This window comes from Colias croceus, chromosome 18 (genome assembly GCF_905220415.1).
Source record: "Colias croceus chromosome 18, ilColCroc2.1".
NCBI lineage: Eukaryota > Metazoa > Arthropoda > Insecta > Lepidoptera > Pieridae > Colias > Colias croceus.
In genome coordinates, this window is record NC_059554.1 from 9364493 (window position 1) to 9391759 (window position 27267).

General features: G+C 33.3%; 1 protein-coding gene across 1 annotated transcript in view; it reads left to right on the forward strand.

The window, feature by feature from the left end:
• The window catches only part of LOC123699844 (protein sidekick-1), a 218310-nt gene that overhangs the window by 81037 nt on the left and 110006 nt on the right, over positions 1-27267 (forward strand). The window contains exon 4 of the mRNA XM_045646884.1: positions 17294-17452. Within this exon, the coding sequence (XP_045502840.1) occupies positions 17350-17452 (103 nt within the window). The 5' untranslated portion in view covers positions 17294-17349. The remainder of the gene's footprint in view (positions 1-17293; positions 17453-27267) is intronic.

The window sequence follows — 27267 nt, forward strand, 5'->3', positions numbered from 1 at the left end:
ATGATTCTGGAATAAGAAAGAATATTCTGTATCCTATGACTACAAGACACCAGCATCAGCTGGTATTAGAAAGAACTATATCAGTTGAAATTACTCATATTATGGTCTGATTACACTCAATTTGTGTGTGCGTGTTTTGTATTCGTTACCATAACGACGCATATCAAATTTTCGACGATAAAGCAGTCCAATTTAGTTGCAGAAATGTTTAGATGAAAAATTTGCAGTTCATTGAACAAAGTTATTTTCATAAATTTTTGGTATAATATTTGTTTTGTGTACATATAAAACTAAAACTTCAACAGAATTTGATGTGAAAGTAACAGTAACTTCTTGTTTTAATTATTAATTAAAGTACCTATTGAGTGGATACTACCAATATGACTGTAGTATTAAATAAGATTAAGGTCTCTAGATTTTAATATAGCTGAGTGTAGATCCCTTTTATAGCACAAACATTTTTGTATTTGATTGTTATAAATTTCTACAATATAAAAACATTTCATCGTTTCTTTACTTTATTTCAATTGGACGTAAATGTTATAATATTTTCGGTAAATTTAAAAATTCAAAGCATTTGTTCAATAACAAAAGATAAATCGAACAATGAGAGGAGTTATGAAAAATTCACACAATAATTCAAAAGTCCAATGAATGTATAATGATACAAAAAAACTTACAAAATTTACATTGAAAAATGTTAAGCCCTTTAATCGCTCTGCCAATTCAAATATGAAAGCGGTTTGTTGATTTAGGATTAATCTCTGTGCATTTAACTGCGCAAATCTATGAATTTTATTCATTAATACCATTGTGCCGTCAGCACATTACAGCTTACTTATTAGGTCATGCATCATATAACATTAATATGTATTGTGTCACTAATTGTACTTCAGTCTTAAATTGGCTCAAATATAAAGAGGTTGTCAATCCGGTGTTTAATTTCCGCTATCCTAAATATATAAAGCCGCTACACCACCATTGTTAAATAATTGATTGAACGTTGAAATAATTGAGCCAAAAGCCTCTGTGTTCAACCACTATTGACATCATGCAATGAAGTAGATAACATATTTTTTATTTGTATGAAAACTTAGGAATAAAATATAATAAACGATGGAAGCAAGAACGTCGAAGAAGAGACATCTCTGGCCTGGTCTTATCTAAGCTAAGCATGGCAACTGTACGTATATTTTTTTTGTGATTTTTACCAGTCGTAAACAGTCTACGTAAAGACAGACAGTAAACTAGATAGGATTTAATAAAGAAACATACTTAAAGATGAAAGTAACAATAACTCAGCCCCCGGAATCACAGATACAATAGAAAATCTATTGTGTCGTGGACCGATCGGCCCGCTCGGGGCCTAATGGGTTAATAGAAAAAGAAAACCAACACTTTCGTAATAATCATCATGATCATCATCAGTCCATATTTTAACTTCACAGGGTTAAAAAGTTCACATAATGCTTTAGACCACAGATGCCAAAAGGCACTTAAAATGAACAAACAATTCTATTTCACATTTTAAAATATTAAAAACGTTTATAACCGTGCACTATGAATTAAAATAACTGTACTGTACCACGCCTTTTACTTTATAGGAACATGAAAATTTAATCAAAACAACACTAAGTATAAGTGGCTAGAAAGCCTTTGCGCATTCATTACTTTGATCAATGAAGCGGTTCACGAATGGGTTCTTTTGAATTCGAACTATTTTAACGAAAATTTGCTTGTTGTATGAGATGGTTAATATTCTTGAGTGGATAAAGGGCAGTGTTGTTATTTTATCCGACTGCGTAAGGAGAGTAATGTTTTTCTGTTGGTGTTTTGTTTGATTGTTGAAAAAAGATGTTTTTAAGTTTGTCTTGAGTTATAACAAATTAATGTTGATGAAACTCTAAACAAAAACAACATTCATATTTATTATTATGTAATATCCAAATATTTAAAATTTCAATCATACGAATCACGGATAAAAGGAATGAAACAGCTATTCAAACACCAACACAATCTAAAAATATACCTCTCATACAAAAAACATTTTCAATACATTACGTAAAAATATTGCAAAGAAAAACATAAAGTATATCAATCGACATTAAAACGGAGCTTGTCCACTCGAAGTTTTCCAATTTAAACTTTAATTGTTATCTTTTAATCGAAAAAGAATTCAAAATGGCCGCTTTATTTTTGTTTTACGCGAAACTCATGCTAATATTCCGACTGATGTTTTGATTCGCTCGGAAAATTTTAACGAAGTATCTCTCGATCCGATGAGATTCATAATTAACTTACTTGTTAGCACTTGTTAGTTTTAAAATATCGACTTGTTAGTGTATTTCAATATAAGCATTGAACTTATACTTTTTGTATTTTATTGTTTTTTAATTTGAAGTTCTTAATTGACTTGTGATTGATTTTTTGTTAGTATTATATTCTTAGATTATATTATACTAGCTTTCCGCCCGCGGCTTCGCCCGCGTTTTCAAAGAAAAACCCGCATAGTTCCCGTTCCCGTGGGATTTCCGGGATGAAATCTATCCTATGTGTTAATCCAAGTTACCCTCTATATGTATGCTAAATTTCATTCAAATCCATTCAGTAGTTTTTACGTGAAAGAGTAACAAACATCCATACATCCATACATCCATACTTACAAACTTTCGCCTTTATAATATATGTTAGATGTTAGATTTGATTTTAAAATACAATGCTATTTGGCCAAAATCTTTAATTTGTTTGTACATGTAACGTACATACAAAATAACTAAGATTTCAAAAAAGAAAGATGTATATTTTCATAGAACGTACAACTAATTCTATCACTTATAAAAATACTCATCGTAAAACGTCTATGGTTTTTGAAGAGACTAAAAATAGTTTTACAAAAACACTATATTATTTCCCACAAATAAATTTTGGAAAGCTTTCAAATTTATCTAAAAAGAAACCTGATTTATCCAAGAGTCGTAAAACCCAATCCCTCAGAATAACTTGTATGTAAAAAGAATTGTTAGTATTTATGTAGGTAGCTGTAGTTATTTATACCTCTAAAGATAGGTCGGCCCTCTATGCTTTATCAAACTATTTTTCTACTTACACGGCAGGAACCCTTGTAAATATAAATCAAAAATTTTCTTTATCCAACCATTTTAACTTATTTCTGTAGACTAAAAATATTATATTGGTATAACAATAAGGAATATTTAAATGTAAATCCAAGAAATAAATAATCAATTAATTAATACAGTATTAAAAATATGTTTAATAATGTAAATTTAATTAACTGCACGTAACCGATGTCTTTTCTCCTTAAATAGATACTGTATTTCGATGAATCAGACAAATTCCAGAAAAGACAATGTGTGTAAAGCCCCACATGGTAAACATATTTTGTTAATAACCAGAAATGTTGTTAGGAACAAAATAAAATCTCTCTAGAGAAACTGGGAATATAAGGCTGATAACCAACTTGACAGAATGTCGGTTAGAGATGCTGTGAAGTGCATCTACAATCTAAAACATATTCCAATGGATACAGTGGACGAACATTTATGTATCAATGAATTAAACTGATATAACCTTACCAATAGAGTTGAAACCAATAAAAGTATGAAGGCTTAAATATAAACAATTAAGTTTAATTAATTGAAAATTGAAATTAAATCAGACCAAAACAGCGGAAATAAGCATCATTCAGGATCCTGCTTCACAGAATGCCGTTTACACTCGAAACGCTCTGTAAATTTACCCTCAAATTTTACGATTTCTCGAAATCCACTCAACTCAATCACGTTTTCAAATAAATCAACTTGTTGCTGAATACGTTTCCAGAAGATTCGATTGTGAACGCCTCATTTTGTCGCCAGCACTGTTTACAGAAAAACGGCACGGAATATTTGGGTCGCGTCTGACTAGAACAAAGGCTGAGGAAACAAAACCTGTCCACAACTATAATACACTCTTCGCTCGTTGCTACTATTCTTTATTTCAATCCCCTTGATCCAAACCTGTCTGCTAATATTTTCAAACGTACATTTTTCACCGGAACTCATCATTTATATGTTACGTTTTATCTGTCACAGAAATACAAAACTAGTTGTTCTGTGTTATATTTCATAGCATCATAAAATCATAATATTGTATCATTAGAAAATTTTATATCCAAATATGAAAAGTAAATACTCTTACACAAGTACAATAAAACGAAAATTAAAAAGGTAAAATTCTTCGCACGAGCCTCAGTGGTGCTCAACGGAGTAGTTTCAAAAATGTTTTTAGTATTCCAACGGCGGCATTGCTAGGCTAGACTCGGATTTCGCTTTTCATCTCCTGTATTTCCCTGAGGATTGCAATATCCACGCGAAAGAAGACGCCAAAATGCGCTATTGTGATTAAATAAAGCAGGACAACTCAATGTATCTTGCAAAAATCGAGCTCAGCCGAGAAGCGATCCCATAAACACAGATAAAGCCGAGCAGTCGAGACCCAAAAACCAAACATTAGTGGATGAAATTTACGTCTCGGTTTATGTGCCACTCGAATTTCAATGAAATGGCTGAAGCATTTCTTCGCCCATACATGTAGGTAATAAACGGATTTAACAAGAATCCTTTCGGTCTGCCTACACGCTTTCGACCTTTTTTCTTGAATCCTCAGCGTTTTTGTAATATTTACTTACTTATATTTCACTCGACTTGCAAACTTTTTGATCATTAATTCTTAAACTTGGACGGTTCTTCGTTATTTGAGTTCGCCAAGGTCAGACTGATATTACGTTCTGTATTTTTCTTCGCAAACTTCAGTTTTAGAATTTGGTTATCTTTAAAAATTAATCTTGGACCTTTTATCATATACTTGATTGTTATTTTAAGTATAAAAAAATTATATATCTATCCTGCATAAAGTTAAGATAAACTTTGAAATTAAATTAATTTATTATTGATAATAATATGGACAGGATTGAGGCAGAAAAAGGAAATAGAAATTCAGAATTTCATTGTGCGATAATCACAAAGATTAAAGAAGCAATGGCATTTAATTTTCGAGAAATCTTCGAGATTAGAGCGAAAGATGAAATTTGCATTAATTTGACAAAACGTAATCCAGTCGTTAACAAGTCGCAAACTCAATGTTGTATTGTAATCGCAGTCCCCGAGGAAGTAACAGAAAATTGAATTTCTTAATTGCCTATCCACTGCAGAGGATACTTTGATGAAGTCGGGGGTTCGGTCATCGGGTGGTTTCCCAAAAATTTTCATTAATATTTTTTTCCCTCTACGCCACGGGCCTCGTGGGAAAAGTTTTTTAATCTCAATCGTGGAGCGGTTGTCAGAAGCCAAAATTACATTTACCTTAGACTGTACTAAATGTTTTCATCTCGAATAAATCAAGCTATCGCCATGTCGGTCGAGATGTATTGCGTAATCGAAGTACGAAAACATTTTATTGGCGGAATATAATATGGCTTCCAAGTTTTCCTTTATTTATTACGATGTAGGGTTTGATATAAATTGTTATTTCGAGTATGATACATGCTTGTACTTTTGCCGGTTAATATGTTTTAGATATTTTTATACGTTCTGAAAGTAGATATCACATCATTTTCGATGAAATACGTAAACGTATGTTGATTCGTGCATTAGTTGATTGGTGTATCGAAAAAATACGAGTCTAGAAATACTTATTATGAACTGATATTGTATACTTTCATATTTTTTTTAAATATAGATATTCATTAGATAAAATTGTACGGCCTCTTGATGCTTTATAACTGAACATTTCTTCCAAGATGTTATCAAAAAGAAAACAGGAGTTATTTTCTCCTAATTCAATTTCCGTTTTTATATACAACATATCTGAATCCTCTAGGGTAAGTTAAACCCACACTTGACAGATTTTTGTTCTAAGATTGTTCGAGACGACATTAGTAAGGTAAAATAAGGAATTAAGAAATATTATTCTTTTATTACATTATCTGATGAAAATGTAATGTTTGTTTTGTTCATAACATTCGGATAAGCATTATAGGTGCTGGTGTGTTGTTATTGTTGTTTTTAATTAAAATTTATTCCAGAATTTTACTAATAAAATAAGGTATTTGGAACGTATGCTGTTGTCGAATTTATATGAAAATAAAATATGGATTCATTTTCAAGTACAAACCAACTATTTAAAATATTTTTTAATTTAATAATAAACCATTTTCTAGGAAACATTGACCAGGGAATATTTTTGAACATTTAAAATTAATTTACGACCAAAATCATTTTAAACTTATTTTTTTAAAATAATACTTTGACTTTTGCTATGTGGAAATAAAACCGCTGGTATATTATATGGTTAATTATTGTATATTTCCTTGATTGACATCCGCGAAGACTCCAAACGACGCGCTTGCTCTTAAAATAAAAATGAAGCAAACAAAGTCCCAAAAATTCTCATAACAATTTTATCACAAAAAGTAAATTTATAAGACGGCAGTAGACGTAGATTACGCTGAAGATGGCGGCAGTGGCGTCATTTATTATGATTTATTTCTATATTACATACAGTGGAGTACTCCGGCTTTGGAAAGAGATACGCCGGTCGAATTTGATTTTTCCGGACTCATTGTAATGTATGATATTAAGAATTAACATGAAGAACAGTACGGGAGGATATCAATTGTTGTTTTAAATGGCATGAAAAAAAATAAGAGTTTTTGTCACTGGAAACAGCACAAACGGATGTAAAATTACTTTTAACATTACAGTTTCACAGTCCGATAAAAAATTTAACAAAAGAAGTTCATAATTCGGCTGTGAAACGTTTTTTTTTTTACACTGGCTCTTGCGCAGTTGTCTATATATCAATCAGATTAGTCACGTTCGTCAAAATTTCGTTAAAAATACCTATTAATTGAACTTTCGAATGTAATTTTCATACCACATATACCATACCCATCAACCATTTTCAATTGACCATACCTTAAAATGTAATATCCGCCATATCTATACATAATAAATCTGTAGAAGGGTCAATTCTGTACATTGAAAATATTGAAAAAATAAATAGCAGGGGGTGTTACTGAATCGATACCAAACCCAAATATGTGAATAATTTTTTTTTTTATAAGATGTCAATGTCAGAGTTACTCAAAATGGAGAAATAAACCATCCACGCGAAGACCGACATCCACGCGGACGGAGTCGCGGGCGGAAGCTAGTTTCTAAATAAAATAATACACACTGCAGAGGTATAAAGTAGGTAAGTGTAGTATAATTGAAACAGCATGATTTATTCGTTTCGTGAAAACATTGTGGGACCGGAAAGGGTTCGGAGAGGTACAGTGAAATATGGCCTTTTAAATTCCTTTCCTTTGTTAGCGTTATTTTTTCGCGACAGTGAAGATTACACCATCTATCTTACGGTCTAGTAAATTGGGAACCGTGATAGCATAAACAATGAGATATGGTGTAAAGGATTTAGCTTTGATTGTACTAGATAATTAATATGCTGAAGTTACGTGGTTAGGTTAGTTAGGGTAGTTATTACTTTATTGTATGAATCGTTGTTTTCACGCCGCACGTTTTTGGTTTTGTGACCGGGCCATGTTCTTGTCTCTGCTTATTCCGATTAAGGATGTAACATGTTTTCTAGGCTTTATAGATATTATTAACTTGAAGGTTGTCGTTAGATTTGTCTAATAAAAGTAATTTTAGGTCGGATGGATAGAAATCGGATGTCCGATGTACGACGTTACAATGGATATTAATTAGACGTGCTGTTTTTAAAGTATGAATATTAATAAATAGACCATTTAACAAACAAAAATACTATAAATATCTCCAAAATATTAACGATACAATTTCTTAATTGTTACCATACCTAATTTACAATTAATATAGAAATAGAAATAGAAATAGAAATCGTTTTATTTGCCACCATGTAACTCTTAGTAATTAATACACAAAACAGAAAAAAAAGATAGTAATGGAGGCAAAAAGGACTCCCCGTCAGCAAAGCAGCAACCATTATTTAAAATGTGTTGCTGCACTGATTTTCAGAGGAGACCACTGTACCAATATACTAACCGAAGTACCCACCAAATATATACAGCGTATTATTCTGCAACTACCAGGGTCTCAGAATTGATCCCAGGTTTCCTTATTGATTTTAAGACCTTTTCCTTCGTTCCGAGTATTTGTGCTGTCAATATTTGATATCTGCCGACCCTACTTAAAAAGTGAAGTGTGTGGAATGAGGACACATGTAAGACAAAATGTTTTCGGAATCTATTTTTAAAATGGCCTATATTATTGTGCAAAATATAAAAATAAATACTTCGTGGAAACGAAACGATTGAGGATTCTATTTATGGTAGACTGTTTAACAGACAGTTTATTCTGATGTTTTGACAGCAACCACCCTCGCTGTTAAGTTTTAGTACAATCTTTTTTCTAATATAATAAGGGGGGAGATGGGTTTAAAATATAACTAAAAATAAATAATTTTATAAATGTTACAGCTTGCTAGAACAAAAAGATTTAATGAGATCATTTACATAACGGTGCATTTACATCAAACGAGCGAATGCTCATTCTAACCCCACCATGTCAAATTAATTATTTTAGCGAAAACAGGCGTAGAGCATTATTTCGTTGTTCTTAGTACGTTCGAAAAGATTCTATGCAATTTTCTAATACTGAATAACACTGAATTTACGTTTACACTAAAAGATCACGAAATAATTCTCTTGCTCTATCTCTGGCTCTATATTCGTTTGATCTAAATGCACCGCAAGACCGTAATAATATGAACTTATAAGATTGAAATATATTATGATATTGATATTCACCACCGCTCCGCCCGTCACAAAGCAAACTTCCATCCACACCATCTGGACCGCTGGCGAACGAGTACCGTACGCTTCTCGCGACACTTTTTACCCCGCACTACCACCTTGTGGAACAGTCTACCCCCTTCTGTTTTCCCGCACGTGTATGAGAGCCTACATCCATCTTCGACAGCCGGTAACAGTCTCACAAAGGTAACTTTGTCAGTGCTCATGGGCGGTGGTGTCACTTCATCAGGTGATCCACCTGCTCAGTTACCTGCTCTTACATAAAAAAAAATATATATATTTCAGTTTCCTTTCTATTTATGTATGTCACCAATATAAGCTTATTTCTTTCAATACGTCAAGTCAAGCCGAGATACAAGTGCAAGCAAGCAAGCAAGTATCAGGATTTTCCCAGTCAACCCATTTTTAATACACTAAATCTATATATATAAAACTCAAAGGTGACTGATATAGTGATCTATCAACGCACAGCCCAAACCACTGGACGTATCGGGCTGAAATTTGGCATGCAGGTAGATGTCATAATGTAGGCGTCCCCTAAGAAAGAATTTCCCGAAATTCTTGCGGGAACGGGGAAAAACGTGCATCCCGCACGTACAAAGTCGTGGGCGGAAGCTAGTTTATTATAAAATTAGTCTTATTCTATTATCACGCCGTTGCATTTCGACTTATATTCGGATCTTAGACCATATCGATACAAATTCACTTAAGCGTATGATGTTTGGCCTAAGGATTCGGTCACCCTACGTCGTCGTCGTTAGTAGTGTGACCACACCATTACCAAAATGACATGAGATTATGTCAATAATTAACGTTAGCAGTTTCTATTCCGTGACATTCGTCTCAGCCTGCTTATATATTATAGTCACTTCTATTTTAGTTATAGGTAAGTTCGTTCAAATTTGGCGAGGACCCTTATGTAGAATGTATGAACCATACATAATGGATGAATTCAAAGAAGTTTTGTTTGATCGTAGGCGAACGATTTCGGTATTTTAACATAATAATACATTTTATTTGTACGTGGTTTATATTATAGCTGTTGAAAATAAATTAATGTATTGTTTGGAATATTGAGAGGCTTCAAACTCAAACTCAAACATTATTTCAACTATTCTTCGTCTTAACATATTTTTAACATTTACCACCTTCGTTTGGATATAGGTTTATGTTGAATATTTTGGTACATAAATTAAAAATTGCTTTGATCTCGCCGTAGCTATTTGCGTATTACCTACACTCATTGTAATGTTATTTATTTATTAAGATCATCAAAAATCTGTTACATCTATACTAATATTATAAAGCTGGAGCTATGTTTGTTTGAAACCGTTAATCTCAGGAACTACTGGTCCGATTTGAAAAATTCTTTCAGTGCTGGATAGCCTATTTATCGAGGAAGGCTAGACCAACAGGAGTGGAGCCTCGCGGGAGAAAGCGCAGAGCGCAGCTAGTATTTGATATAGCTTATAAATATTAGTATGCTTATAATGCTTGCAAAATTTATTTATAACATATAACAAAACGCTATTCAGTTACATGAATTTCATAACGTATGAAATAAGAATCAGTGATGCAAGTCTTCAAAAATATAAACAAAAACAAATACAAAATATCAGATTATTCCTTTTCCAAATTTGCTCACAGCTGACATATCCATAACAAAAAGCCTTTTGATATGTCAAATATCTAAAAACCAATCACAAAGCATTTCTCATTCAAAAACAGAAACACAAGGCTATCACACTCCCGATACAACAATTGTAATTGACTCATGATCAGATATCCGATTGTGATGTTGACCGTGCAATGTCAAATGTGCCAGTTCTAACGTAACTCGGCCACAGAAAACTAGTTAACTGCAAGCCTTTTAACATTGACAAATGTATTGTTTTTCGTTTTTCAACAGACTATAGAACTGGAATCTTTTTGTCGTAGTAAATTGTAACTAATGACCCACATGTTTAGGTCAGTTTTTCCTTGTGTATTCCTACGCGATTCTTTACTGGTACATGTAACTGTCAGATTCCATTTGGTCTACGAAAGCTTTTTATATCTAACTAATACTAATATTACTTAGATGTTAATCGTAGTAGAAGAAGCATATAATAGGAAGTATAAAGCATAGATCTTTATACATTTCATTTTGGATATATTTGTTATATTTGTACGGTTTTTATAATGTACTATCTGTTCTCCACGGTTTCTCTGGTTTGCTCCGCTCCTGTTAGTCTTAGCGTCATCACGTGTAGCCTTCCTCTATAAATGGGCTATTTAACACCGAAAATTTTTTTCAAATCGGACGAGCAGTTTCTGAGATTAACGCGTTCAAACAAACTCTTAGAGATTAAAGATAAATTTGTATTAAAAAATGCTCAATAAAAGGGAGAGTCAATATGTTTAAGTTTATAGCCTATTTTTGTCTGTTTAGCCTTAGCTATTATTTATTATTTGAGTTGTGAACTTTAAGCCAACTTTATGAAATATTAAGATGCCTTAGGCTTAATTTTAAGTCAAATAATTTATGTCTAATTGGAATTTATTGAGATTGTGTCTTTGTAAGCATTATGTCTTAATATAAGAAGCATTGTAGTGAATGGCTTAGGTAATATTTTAAACATGAAAATACTGCATAAATTATTATCATAATATTCAAATAGATATAAAAAACGACGTGTGTCACTCGGGGACTGCCGCGGTAAAGCTATTGCATAGCATGCCTTCAAGCCACACCTCCGCCCGTCGGAGTGGGGGGCGTGAGGTTTTTCGTTACGGAATTTCTCGATTCGGTCCCCGCGCTCAAGGCCCGCGATAGAAGCTATGCAATAGCTTAATGTTTTACAGCTCTAGAATAAATTTTGACTACTATAAAATGTGTTCTGAAATAAGAATTGCCTGTCTAGCTTTGTAGCAGTAAATTTTATAAGCTCCGATTGGGAAGCTAAGCGACCGGACCTACTAAAAACCTGAAAAAAAATGTTATTATTCACATATATAATTTTTTATACATCCATACTAATATTATAAATTCGAAAGTAACTCTGTCTGTTACTCAATCACTCCTTAACTACTGAGCTAATTTGCATGAAATTTGGTATAGGGATATTTTGATACCCGAGAAAGGACATAGGATAGGTTTTATCCCGGAAATCCCACGGGAACGGGAACTATGCGGGTTTTTCTTTATAATATAACAACCATAAATGTCATACTATATCTGTTTAACATCTAATCAGTTACAATCTTCAAACGTCACCGTTTAATCACGAACATTATGATGAAATGCAACAACATCGATAATGAACTTCCAAGTGTGAATAGAAATATTTCACTGTTCATAATTAACTCATTTAACGGTACCACTATCAAAATGAATAATGCCAGAAAAACAAGATTAGGGAAATAGACCAGACATAATGAGCTGACAATCGAGTTAGACTGGTTATGTTGAAAGCGATAAAACATTCTGTTTATGAGCGCTTAAACGGTCGAAATGTATTCGAAAGTATCGATTTGAATTTATGACACGTTATTTTGATTGGTCTAAAGCTTGACAAGATTTTGGTGATGTTTTTTTGGAAAATTGACCATTTTAAATTTGTAAGCAATTTGTATAGTGTAATTTTGTATATCAGACAGTTTATCGATAAAATATTTTATGTTAATGAAATTAACAACAGCATGCTGCGGTTGGAATAATTATTTATCACAACATTTTGAAATAAGTAAGAGCTTTAACAACATAACAAACAACAACAACATAGAACAACAGTAACATTCTCAAATTACCGGTTATATTATAGTGATATTGTATTATTATAACAATGTCGATATTTTTGTAGGTAAATAGCATTTTTATAAATCAAAGTGATTCTTTTACCATTTTGCAATACCTTTCATTACCTAGTCCTTTTGCTTTTAGCGTATGTAACTTCTAACTTTACAATCCATACTAATATTATAAATGCGAAAGTAACTCTGTCTGTCTGTCTGTTACTCAATCACGCCTAAACTACTGAACCAATTTTCATGAAATTTTATATGGAGATATTTTGATACCCGAGAAAGGACATAGGCTACTTTTTATCCCGGGAAAATGACGCAATCCCGGAAATCCCACGGGAATGGGAACTATGCGGGTTTTTCTTTGACTGCGCGGGCGAAGCCGCGGGTGGAAACCTAGTTAGACTATATTTGCGTTTTCAAATGCTTTCCATTATGAGCAGTAGGTCATAAGTTAAGCTCATTTAAGCAAATTAACGAGAAACTCTTCAGATTAATCATAAACGCAAGTTACCCGTTTATGATTCGGTCTATAATATCAAATCACACTGCCAAGAAGGTGCTAATTCAATGTCTCAAAGCGTCTTATAATTCTTCTTTAATTTCACACACGCGTTGTAAAAACTGGAATGTGTTCACTAATTCGTTATCACCACTCCAGCTCGCACTTGGCCGTTATGGGAATTCGTATCTCTTGAATACGAATGAAGTTTTTACTCAAACATTGCGTTGGGGCTCCACTCGGTAAGGTCTAATTTATACGACATTGATAGCGTTCTGCAAGTCGGGCGTAATTTAAAGTTCTGCTTTTTAGTTTATGTCGCTTTTTGAGTTACGTCTGTTTTTGTTGGAGTTTTATAGACGAGACGAGATTCGATTGACCATCTTGTATTGGGTATATGGTTTGAAGCAACATAAATTAAAAACTATAGAATACTAGTGGTCCGCCCCGGCTTCGCCCGTGGTACATATTTCGCAATAAAAGGTAGCCTATATCCTTTCTCGGGTGTCAAAATATCTCCATACCAAATTTCATGAAAATTGGTTCAGTAGTTTAGGCGTGATTGAGTAACAGACATACAGACAGAGTTACTTTCGCATTTATAATATTAGTATGGATAATAAAGTTTTAATACAGAAAAACGTAGATTATACTTACATGAATATAATTTAAAATTTTGTAATTCTTAAAATAACATCACATCAGAATTTCTATATATGTGTGCAGAAACAAACATTTGTAGAGTGAACTCTACTAGTTTTCGTTACAAGGTTTTTTGTTACAAGTAATAATGCATTTTATTACGTAATCTATGGCCTACACACAGCAGCATCTATGAAGCCAAACGCTGAAAATATAAATATAACATTAAATTCATGAGTAATACACAGATACACTACATATTATATACAGATAAATTTTAAACATTTTTTCAAATATAATTCAGACTTTATACAAAAAAATTTAAAATTTAATACAGACCCTTCAACACCAATCACTTAACATTCAGAGAATTCTACAGTAGCAATACTCGAGATGATAAAATTGACATAGTGGTATAGTATAAAAACGTTTCATCAACCCACTCAGAAGGCTGGTCACGTTTCCTCTGACCCTCGTCACCCATCTGTCTGTCACAGGCTGAATCTTGGAGGTTACATTTTCTCTTTTTTAGGTGCAAAAAGGTTCCGTAGGGAGCGGTAAAGTTAATAGATTTTGTACAGGTCTAGGTGTAATTACTTAATGTGATAATTTATAGAGTACCTATATTGGTGGCGTATTATTATAATAGGTTAGAGGTAATTTTGATTACACGTGATTTTACTATGTACTTATGAAAAGGAAACCTATTTCTTTTAGTATGATGAGTCGAGAGAGTTTGATCTTATTATAATCCTTTTTAACCGACTTCAAAAAAAGGAAAAGGTTCTCAATTCGGCCGGTATATTTATTGTTTTATTTATTAATACTTTGTAACTAATTATTACAACTGCATGGACAATTGCAAATTTTCTGAAAAAATTGCGACTGTAAGTAACTTGAGTTTAAAAGGTCAGGCTAGTTTACCATAACGTATACCCTAAGAGTTAACTATCGCCTTAGTAATGTTGTTTTTTACAGAAAATTTACTCTCTTTTTTGCTTTCATCACCAAATATAGACCAACAATGCCACGGCTAATGACTATATTTAATTAAAACATTACATTTGTATGAACTATCGGGTGTGGCCTTTGGCTTATCATAGTTTATTGAACATAATTTACGGCTTAGCGGCTTCAAATTATAATTTAAAGTAGAATTATAATATTAGTAACTTTTTGTTAAAATTTGCGGTTTGTAATGAGATTATTTTTAGCAGTTAATGTAAATATATTATAGAACACTAGCTCCTGTTGGTCTTAGCGTGATGATATTGGCCTTTCTCGATAAATGGGCTATCTGACCCCGAAATAATTTTTCAAATCGGACCAGTAGTTCCCGAGGTTAGCGCGTTCAAACAAACAAATTCTTAATATTTATAATATTAGTGTAGATTTCCGTCTTATAAGCGTATTAATAGTTTGCTTATCATGAAACGTTATTTTGTTGATAGATTAAACAGATAGATTTCTATGAATAGCTTAGAATTCTGCTTGCAATGGAATTATTGTCATTAGCACATTGTTAGAGTAATAGTCATATTATACTATAATAAGTATATTATATTAAGTACAATAAGTATATTGTATTGATGTTGGAGAAGCTTTTTCGAGAAAAGCTCTGGGGTATAGAATCGAGAGTAATATAGAGAATAATACAATATATTATTTTATTAAGCTATTGCATAGCTTCTATCGCGGGCCTTGAGCGCGGGGACCGAATCGAGAAATTCCGTAACGAAAAAACCTCACGCTCCCCACTCCGATGAGCGGAGGTGTGGCTTGAAGACACAGCATGCAATAGCTTTACCGCGGGAGTCCCCGAGTGCCACACGCCGTTTTTTTTTTCAAATTTCAATTATTAATTATTAATTTGTGCTTATTTATTATTTTAATACAAAATCTGATTGACGACTTGATCAATTTTTGTTCTTCTATTTATAAAATCTTATCAGCTGAAATCAAAGCTCATAAAAACTGTATCGCAAATAATTATTAATTAGAACGTATTATTCATAGTTCAATAAGAATTATATTAACGTAATATAGATTTATTAATATTATCATTTAATCTTTATAACATGTTAATTATATTAAGAATTGATAATAATCTCGTTTAATCAATCAATTAGACATTAAGGTCGTTGTTTATGTAATACGTTCGATAAAATTTGTCAAACTGACCACTGACCGGTCATGTTTCTGCTTCAGTGGTCAAGTGGTAAAAGTAGAGCACAATTGAAAGGTCCTCGGTTCGATTCCTTTCGAGATAACAGTGTCTAAGGATGCGTATAATATTATTAAGGTTATTGATAGTTGTCAGGTGATAACTATGTTTAAATGGCTAATAATAGTGACTATAGGAAGTGAGATGAACTGTATTAAGGTCATGACTTATGCAATACTGTATGTACTTATGTAATTATAGTTTGAAGTTGTGAAGGCAAATAAATGAACTTTTATTATTTCTTTTATTATTAATACCTTTGCAAAAATATTTTCCGATTACATTTTTTTGAGTCTGTGATTGGTGGTGCAATATTTCATCTATTTTGAGTGTAGTACTGATAGATGCCCTTTCTATTCTAATAAAGAATTTTATCATTAGACAAAAACAAGTAACAGCGAATAATCGAGTACGTTAGAAATTTATCCACCAAAGATAAACCAAAACTCCGCCCGAGCAGAAAAAATCATACTCGAAAAATCTTGGAATTTAAGTCGAAACTTAAACAAATCCTTTCCTGAAGAAAGTAAATTAGATCCGGAAAGAAAAATATTTTGGAAAAATTCATAACGCAGTATCTACGTCCTTATTTTTGTTAAAATATCGAGTTGCTGAAGATAAACAAGATATTCACTACGGTGGAACAATGGGCTTTTGTTACTGCCACGAATAGATTTTCCGTGTCAATATATTTTAACTATTAATGTAAGTTTGAACGTAGATGAAGTATATTTGTAGATGTGAAGCATGCTTCAATGTGAATTGGTGACGTCATTGCAGTTTGTCCGGCGAAAATCTGTTCAAATGCTGAACGCTTTTAAAGTTTGGTGCTCATTTGTCTTCTGCACTAGGAATCGTATAAATTGTGTCAATATTGCAGATCTTTGTCTCTTTAAAATCAGAATAGATACCAGTGTTAGAACTTCCATTCATTGCATCATTTATAACTTTTTTAAGTTCCCAATTTGTTTCTCATTTTGTAATACATAGATAAAAATATTGGTTAATATTTCCCTTTTAATATCCAATAGCGAAACTAAGCAATTTATTTGAACGCGCTAATCTCAAGAACTACGGGTCCAATTTGAAAAATTCTTTCGACGTTGGATAGCCCATTTATCGAGGAAGGCTATTGGCTATTGAATATAGTATACATATTATGTATACTATATTCACGCTAAGACCAACAGAAGCGGATCCACGCGGGCGAAACCTCGGAGCGCAGCTAGTTTATAATATTAGTAGGATAATTTTAGAAACCCAGCTCATAATTATATTTCACTTGTTCCAGGTACAAAAGAACAGTGACAAATAGTGTTGTGAGTGTAGTGATGTGCTCGTGAGGTCATGAGGACGCCGGGGGCTACGTGGGCGTGGCTGGCCCTCGCTCTGGGACTCACCACCGCGTATACGGACACTGAGGAGTTTTTGAGTGATTTGGATAAACCAGGTAATTTGAGTAGAGGTTAATTTTGGGCGTGAACATGTGGGTGGAAATTCTAATTATATACCTAACCAGGCAATTTGAGTAGTTATTGTATTTGGGGGTTGAATGTGTGATAAGAAAATTATAATTATACAGTTCATTGGGGAAATTTCGGATGAGGGATAGTTTTGGAAAATTGTGAATACCACTTTAGAGTCGCTTCGCTTCGTAAGTATCGTCAAGGAATTGCACGAAGAAAGGTTTGATAATATTGTCATACATATTATTTTCTTAATCAATTACTAGTTACGTATTAACTTAACATTGTATTTACCCCGTGGCGGGAATTACCCCTATGCACCTTTACTACGTAAACACCTACATAAAAAGTACAAGGCATTTTAGTTGTAATTTTTTGTCAAGGTTGTGACAATTTTTGTCACAATTTATTATAATACTTTTCAGTTGTCATTGAATTTAAGGTTTAAAAAAAATATTGTTGATACACCACGGCTAAAATCTTGCCAAACAGTGAAAGTCAAATGATTCAAAATATAAAAGCATGTATCATAAGTAACAAAATTACAAATAACAATACTCTCATTCTTTATTGCATACAAATGAAACAGAAGTTTCAATGCTATACAGTTTTGGAACATGAAAAATGATTGCAACGGGAATCCATTTTTAGAACGGAAGCCTCTAGGCGTAAAAATGTCATATCTATTGTATGTCAAAACAACATATTTTGTGAACTAACAATCTTGCTATATAATAGAACAAAGCTTAATATTATTCTTCTTATAATAATTATGAGAAATCGAATTTAGTAAGGTTGTATTATAAGGTGCTTTTATAATATGTAAACACTATTGAATTTGGTAGAGATAGTTTATGATCTAGAATTCTAGAAGGTCAGTATTTTAAGCGTTGCCGCGGGTTTTAGCTAGTTAAAAATATATAAACAAGAACTTAATTTTTGATAGTTCGTATGAATAAGAATAACATAATGGTAAAACTTGTTTGACTTATATATTTTATAGTATTAATTCACAATTTTTATCCACATATTTGCCAAATAACGGAGGTTTATTTTACATAACATGTTAAATGAATATAGATGTATAGTGTATAGTAAATAATATTCGAAGATTCAAATCAAACATCACTTAAAAATGATGAAGCCATTTTTTGCAGTCAAGAGTCAGTGTGATCTATAAAATGATAAATTTTATCCAAATTCATTCAGCAAATAAGAACTTCCATTTGATTTTATTATATCACAAAATATAAATAAGTTTTTATGTTGAAATTATACAAAAAATTTTAGGATAACTTTTAAAGTGGTTCGTAAAAACCTCTATTCAAAGGCACCTGTTAAACTTTACATGAATGAAATCCGTTGAAATTACCATTTGAATAATTTTTAATCTTTACATCATAAAAGCTTGTAAAAACTCATACAAATTTAGATTTTATTTACAGAAATGAATGAAATGATATCTATATCGTATAAAACGGGTCAATTTGCAACTAAAAAATTCGTTCAGTTTATATAGATTATAGATACGGTATATTTAATTAATTATTATTAATAACTGTTTATTTGTCCGTGTAAATCACGCAAAAGATATTTTAACATCGTGTATTCTTACCGAACATTTTATGTTGGTTTTGAATTCATCCTTTCTCTTATTATTTATAATGACACAAAAACAATACACTTCCTTATCTATAACTATACTCAAGTAACACCAGGTCGAATCGCTTGTACGATAATAGCTAATAAACAACATAAATATGTTAAAATATTATGTCTTAAAATATTTTGACAGATAAAACCAAAATGATGGCTGATAATCCCTCTTTTCAATCGAATTATCGATGCATAATAATAAATTAAACCATATACATCAATATGTTTGTATAAGCCAATATAATCGTGCTTAAATAGTCAAAAGCCGACGGCAATTTCTACTTTTCCACTACTTATATAAGGGATTAATCGATTTGAATATTTTGTTACTTTTTAACACACTTATTCAGGTAGCTTCACCTGTATGTAACTGTCTTCTTATGAATCGATTTTAACCCACTTTATACTGACAATATTTAATTCAAACCTAGAAAATTTATTAATAACATTTATCAAGGATCGGTGATAATACAATAAATTCATGAGTTGAAGCGTATTATTTTTTAAACTATACCTATTTGCCATATCAATAAGGCTTCTTCTCTTATCTATTTTTTATTTAATACTAGCTTCCTGCCTACGGCTTCGCCCGCTTTGTCTAAAACCTTATAAATTCCGTACTAAAACCTTCCTCGAGAATCACTCTACCTATTTAAAAAAAAAACGCATCAAAATTTTAATTAAAGATTTAAGCATACACAGGAACATATAATGGAAAAGAGAAAGCGACTTTTTTATACTATGTAGTGATAACAATCAGTCTTTTCATCATATAATTATTATGTATTTAACAGTATACCTTTAATATATAGAAATGATACACATATATTTTCGCTTTACAATGCAGATTTGTTGAATATATATTCCATCTTGATACGTGCATTGGAACGTACGAATCGTTAGAATGAACTCGAATTTCGATATCTGACCAATGCTATTTCTTGGATTATTGTTACCTTCCGTTTAAGTTTAGATTCTGGTTTTAGAATACTGGATTGACCTATTTGTATCTCTTTCTGTTAAGATTATATAATATATTGCTTATTGAGAATTTAATCGTATATTGTACGTTTTCAACTCAGTAGGACTCTTGTTTTTTGCAATTTTATGTTTAATAACTGCGCCCTGCGGTTTTATCCGCGTTGCTCCACTTTTATAGTTCTTAGCGAGATGATTATGCAAAATTTCGTTAAAATCGATTCAGTAGTCTTTGCTTAATAGGGAAGATAATTAACAAACATACAAACTTTCGCATTTATAAAATTAGTAGGACGTTTACAAATCTGTACTTTCACTAATTGAATAAACTTATGAATTTCTCTACTATCATATATAGCTAGGAGCGCCATTCCTTTTTACCTTTCATGCAATTTATATTCTCTTTATATATCATATCATTAACAAAACGAAACCTAAGAAAATGGAATCATGTTTACGATTTACGTCATACCAACTTTACATGATACGATACTAAAACCTTATCGCTCTCGCGTGATAACGAACCATAAGGTATAACATTTAACCAGATAAATGGCTGTGTATTTTTGGGTAACCTGATGACTTATTAAGGTATGTAAATATACGGTTTCTTTGAAGGATAATAGTTACATTTGGTATGTGATTTTGCTTGATATCAAACAATAAACCAATCATGCGAACATTTTCAGGAAGTAAAAATATATGAATACTTGAACTGGAATTTGATAATTTTTGTTTTATGACATAGCATTACATTCAAATGCTTTATAATACTTAATACATTTATATGTATACTAGAACTTGGATAATATAAGATCCTACAGGGCTCTTCATAGGGCTCGTCATATCATACTTAATTGTAATACAATATTAGTTGAAAAGGATTCAATTAATATGCCGAGTCTCTCTTCCACGTTGCAAAATTTTATTTTTAGTTTTTTTAATCATACAGTACATCGTAGCACAAGAATAAATTTAATTTTCTTTCTTTCCTTCTTCTTTCATTCCCATTTATACCTACCTATAAGTCGAAACATAATAAACCCCAAGTACAACCCAAAAAGCTTATTAATTTCGCCGCATAATTTCAATCAATGTTACTTCCCTTCATCCACTGTGACGTTCAACCAATCACTTAGAAACCTCAAGAAAAACAGGCTTGCATGGAATTAGTCCCATTAATTTCCACCGCAGAGTATCGTGCTAGCAAATTGCATCGCACTTTAGACATTTTATTCCGCACCTTGGTTTAAACTCAGTTTAAATTGAACGTCTGATGTGAGTTTCATAGCACGAATATTCGCTAGTGATATCCATTTTCTGTATTAAGTTTTATAGGCGAAGTTATTTGGTGTGATGGTAATGCAGTTTTGCTTGCGATTTTACATTGATATAACTAGTTTGTTAGGCTATATTAGATCTAGTATGACCTTTGTTAGAAATTCGATTAGGAGTATTTAATATTTCACACACGGCACGATCTGATTCCATACTAAGCGATTCGCTTGTTTTATGGAAAGCAAACTTTAAATACATACCTACTTATATAGATAACTAATAGATAGCCGACACAGAGCAAATATGAATGTTCACAAATATTTGCACTGGGTGAGAATCGAATCCACCTCTGGCTTGCAAGGCAGGGTGACTACCAACTAAGCCAACCGGTCAGTAAGTTTTTATAGATATTCTTCGTATTTAGTTTGAATTTGATAATACAACGAAATACAACTAGTTTTCTAGGTTTCGGCGGAGTACTTTTTATCAGTCGCTGTTCTAAGTATTATTATATAATATACTAGCTTACCGCCCGCGGCTTCGCCCGCTTTGTCTCAAACCTAATAAATGATACACTAAAACCTTTCTATTGAATCACTCTATGTATTAAAATAAAAAAAGAGTGTGTACTTATGTACACGCGTTAGAAGTTATACTTCGTATGGAAAAAATACTAGAATATACAACTTGAACTAACTTCATGCTGTTAAATTTAGGTGTCGGTGTGCGCGCGCATCGTAAAAATTCACTCTCATCATTTTTCTCCATCGCGCCAAAATAAGTATAACTTCAAAAACCGCATCAAAATCTGTTCCTTAGTTTTAAAGATTTAAGCATACAAAGGGACATAGGGACAGAAAAAGCGACTTTGTTTTATACTATGTAGTGATATAAGGTAGAGCTTTCAACTTTGTCGATATACCTACGAGTATAATTACGTTGTTTAGATTAAGGTTTAGTTTATTAAAGTTTATTATAGCTTGTTTGAAAGCTGCGTTGTTTTACAGTTCAGTAGCGATCGTATCAGACGAGTTTAATAGACAATTTTAGTTGATTTAAAATAACCTGTCATAGACATTGCTGAATAACTATTTTATAAATACATAAATATTTCAGAAAAAAATTCACGGCATGATCTGATCCCATACTGAACTTTCACTTGTGTTATGGAAACCAGATGGCTGATAAACATACAATACAGCCTGTGTATTGATCTTTCTTTACTTTTTCAACTGACTTTAAAATAACGGAGAAGGCTCTCAACTGTATTTTTTGGGTTTGTTACCTCAGAACTTTCAAATTGGCCAAACGATTTTGATGATTCTTTTTTAATATTTGGTATCATTAATAAGGCAGGAATTATTAAGGTACTGTTTATTGCCTATGTAACCATGATAAATTTTACTAAAACTAAAATAATAATCACACATTAATTAACCATAACAACCCTGTTTACCCTGTCGATGCAAAATGTAACCAAATACCGCATAATATCCAATAGTTTACAAAGAAAGGGTTTGTAATTCTTGCATTCCCCATACGGTCCCGGGTCAAATATTTGGGACGGACCCCGGACCCTCAAATATGTAGAATTCACGTGACAATTAAATGGAATAGTGTTATTACCGTGTTGTTTTAGTAAACATTTGTTGTTACGTCGCTTGTGTACAAAAAGGTGTATTATAGTAACCACAGAAGTATTATTACAGTATTATTCCTAGTGTGGGAAAATGATGGCGCTAGACGACGTATAGCGCTGTCCTTTTTCAACATTGGGAAATAATACTGCTTTAAGACATCATGGTACCGGCCCGGAAGCCCGACGACCCGGGAGGACGACTTGCGATTAAGCGATTAAACTGTCTCATGTTTTTTTTTTAAATATGTTTGTATAGTGTTACAATATTACCTCATAATATTCTAAATCTAAATTCACAATTTACTTATTAAAGCTTGAAGTATCTGGAAGTCTCCCATTCGACCTTTTGCCTTTATTATATCTAAATAATTATACCAATACCTTTAATACAACCTACATCTTGAAAATTAAAGACTTTTTAACGGATTTTAAACGCGATTTAATCATTATATTATTTTCCCGACGTTTCGAACACTTTACAGCGAGCGTGGTCACGGGGAGACTGAGATGTTGTACGTCTTGACGGTCATTCACAAATTGTTATTTGTAAACTACCTCCACCTATTCCTCCGTAGTTGGTATGTGGAGTATTTTTCCGGATGTTGGCAGTATTGGCTGATCGTGTCTTCTAGTCTTTTGGTATGTTTGACATGGGATTTTAAATTCTTAATAACAGGATCCCAGGTGTTAGAGAGTTTCAAACCATCTTCTCTATTGAAATTTGGATGTTTTTTAATTTCAATAGCCTCGCGCACAAGTCTTGGAAAAAATTTATTTTCTCTGGCAAGGATTTGTGGTTGGTCAAATCTTATGAAGTGGTTGTTGTCCAGTGTGTGTTCACATACCGCAGACTTCTTGTGACGCCGATGCTTGATATCCGCAATGTGCTCCTTCAGTCGGTTAGCAATGCTTCTTTTTGTTTGGCCGATGTATGAGAGACCACAATCACAGTCTAACTTGTACACGCCTGCTTCTTGTAGAGGAATATTACTTTTAATTGGTCTCAAGAATTGGTTTATCTTCTTGTGCGGCTTATATATAGTTTTAATTGAAGCTCGTCTTAGGATTCTTCCAATTCTGTCAGTAACTCCCTTCACATATGGTAGGTAGGCCGGTTGTCTTTCAACTGTGTGTGGCTTCGTTCGGCTCCTGTGATGCTGTGGAGGCGCCTGCAGCTTGTTGTTACGTAGTACCCGCTTGACATGCTGCAGTTCCCCGCTGAGGTGGGCAGCATCACAGAGGTGGCGGGCTCTCTGAAACAAAGATTTACCGACAGAAGCTAGTTGGCAAGGGTGGTGGTGAGATTCGCCATTGAGGTACCTATCAGTATGAGTGGCTTTCCTATACACTGTATGGTTGAGCATGCCATCCCGTCCCCTCATTATTAAAATGTCAAGAAAGGCTAGACGGTTGTTAGTTTCTAACTCCATAGTAAATTGGATGTTTTTATGTATGGAGTTAAGATGTTCTAAGAATGCAGGTATATGTTCAGTAGGGAGTATTGTGAAGGTGTCATCTACATAGCGTTTATACAGTCTCGGTTTGACTGGTGCTGTGGCCAAGGCTCTCTCCTCGAAGTCTTCCATAAAAATATCAGCGACAACGGGTGATACTGGAGAGCCCATGGCCACCCCATCAACCTGCATGTAAAATTCACCATTCCACAATAAATAGCCAGATGTTAGGCAATGTTCTAAGATCTCTGCATATTCTAATGGCATATTGTGTTCATCTAACCTTTTCTTAACAATATTGATGCAATCAGTCACTGGGAGATTAGTAAAAAGAGACTGCACATCAAAGCTAACCATGGTTTCATTGTTTTCGATATTTAGGTCTTTTAATATCTCAACAAAATGGTATGAGTCCTTAACATAAGCACTGGTGTTACCTCTGAGGGGAGCGAGCACCCTAGACATGTGTTGTGATAGTTTTTGAGTGGGTGTATCAATTTGACTCACAATAGGTCTTAATGGAGTATTAGTTTTGTGTATTTTAGGTAAGCCATACATCTTAGGGGGTTTCACGCAAGATGGAATAAGATACTTAGTGTCAAGATTTAATGTCGTTTTGTGTTTATTTATAAGGTCAGTTGTTTGTTTCATTACCTTGTTTGTTGGGTCCTTGTCGACTTTTTTGTAGGTGTTTTCGTCCGACAGTATTTCCGACATTTTGTTGTTGTAATCTGACGTATCCATTATAACCGTTGCGTTTCCTTTGTCAGCTCGGAGTACTATTATATCTTCATTCTTTCGCAGGTGTTTTAAAGCGATAGACTCAGAGCGAGAGATGTTAGGTTTCGGCGGTTTGCAAGTGCGTAGTACACAAGATATGTCTTGCCGAATCGCCTCTGCGTCTTCTTTAAGAATGTTGTTTTTGAATAAAGTTTCCTCCACATGACTTATTATTTCTTCGCAAGGTATTTTTTGCGGCGCAGGAGCAAAGTTTAAACCTCTATTCAGTACCTCAATAGTTTTGTTATCAAGAGTTTGTTTTGACAGATTGACAACTGCTGTCACTTGAGGTTGACATTCAGTGACGTTTGGATACTCAGATGACATTGAGTTATTCTTCTTGGCCAGTAATTTTTCAAATTTTTGCTTTTGTTTATCCGTGCATGATTTGAATTTACTATGTGCACGATTATCTAAGATGTTCAAGCACAGCTGCCAATCTGTATCTAACATGAAATTCTTTAAGTTACTTGCTACATTTTGGATCTCAATGTTGAGCCTTTCAATATCCGATCGGTGTCCAGCAATTACTTTAGATAACAATTTTTGACTTGCCTTGTTTAGAATACTTGCGCTTCCAGCTATGTCCTTTTTTGGTGCTATTCGACAACAAACTGGGATGATATTATGTTCTCGACATTGCTTCATGAAATTCAGGGATGTCAAAAACCTCGAGCGCTTTGTCTTCAGTTCTTCTAAACGGCGAATTTTGTTAGCATTTTCCAGTCCGTACTGGTCTACATAGTATTTTCTAGGGTTTGATTTTACGCGAGTATTATACATTTAGAAATTAAAGACTTTTTAACGGATTTTAAACGCGATTTAATCATTATATTATTTTCCCGACGTTTCGAACACTTTACAGCGAGCGTGGTCACGGGGAGACTGAGATGTTGTACGTCTTGACGGTCATTCACAAATTGTTATTTGTAAACTACCTCCACCTATTCCTCCGTAGTTGGTATGTGGAGTATTTTTCTTATAATGGATACGTCAGATTACAACAACAAAATGTCGGAAATACTGTCGGACGAAAACACCTACAAAAAAGTCGACAAGGACCCAACAAACAAGGTAATGAAACAAACAACTGACCTTATAAATAAACACAAAACGACATTAAATCTTGACACTAAGTATCTTATTCCATCTTGCGTGAAACCCCCTAAGATGTATGGCTTACCTAAAATACACAAAACTAATACTCCATTAAGACCTATTGTGAGTCAAATTGATACACCCACTCAAAAACTATCACAACACATGTCTAGGGTGCTCGCTCCCCTCAGAGGTAACACCAGTGCTTAGGTTAAGGACTCATACCATTTTGTTGAGATATTAAAAGACCTAAATATCGAAAACAATGAAACCATGGTTAGCTTTGATGTGCAGTCTCTTTTTACTAATCTCCCAGTGACTGATTGCATCAATATTGTTAAGAAAAGGTTAGATGAACACAATATGCCATTAGAATATGCAGAGATCTTAGAACATTGCCTAACATCTGGCTATTTATTGTGGAATGGTGAATTTTACATGCAGGTTGATGGGGTGGCCATGGGCTCTCCAGTATCACCCGTTGTCGCTGATATTTTTATGGAAGACTTCGAGGAGAGAGCCTTGGCCACAGCACCAGTCTAACCGAGACTGTATAAACGCTATGTAGATGACACCTTCACAATACTCCCTACTGAACATATACCTGCATTCTTAGAACATCTTAACTCCATACATAAAAACATCCAATTTACTATGGAGTTAGAAACTAACAACCGTCTAGCCTTTCTTGACATTTTAATAATGAGGGAACGGGATGGCATGCTCAACCATACAGTGTATAGGAAAGCCACTCATACTGATAGGTACCTCAATGGTGAATCTCACCACCACCCTTGCCAACTAGCTTCTGTCGGTAAATCTTTGTTTCAGAGAGCCCGCCACCTCTGTGATGCTGCCCACCTCAGCGGGGAACTGCAGCATGTCAAGCGGGTACTACGTAACAACAAGCTGCAGG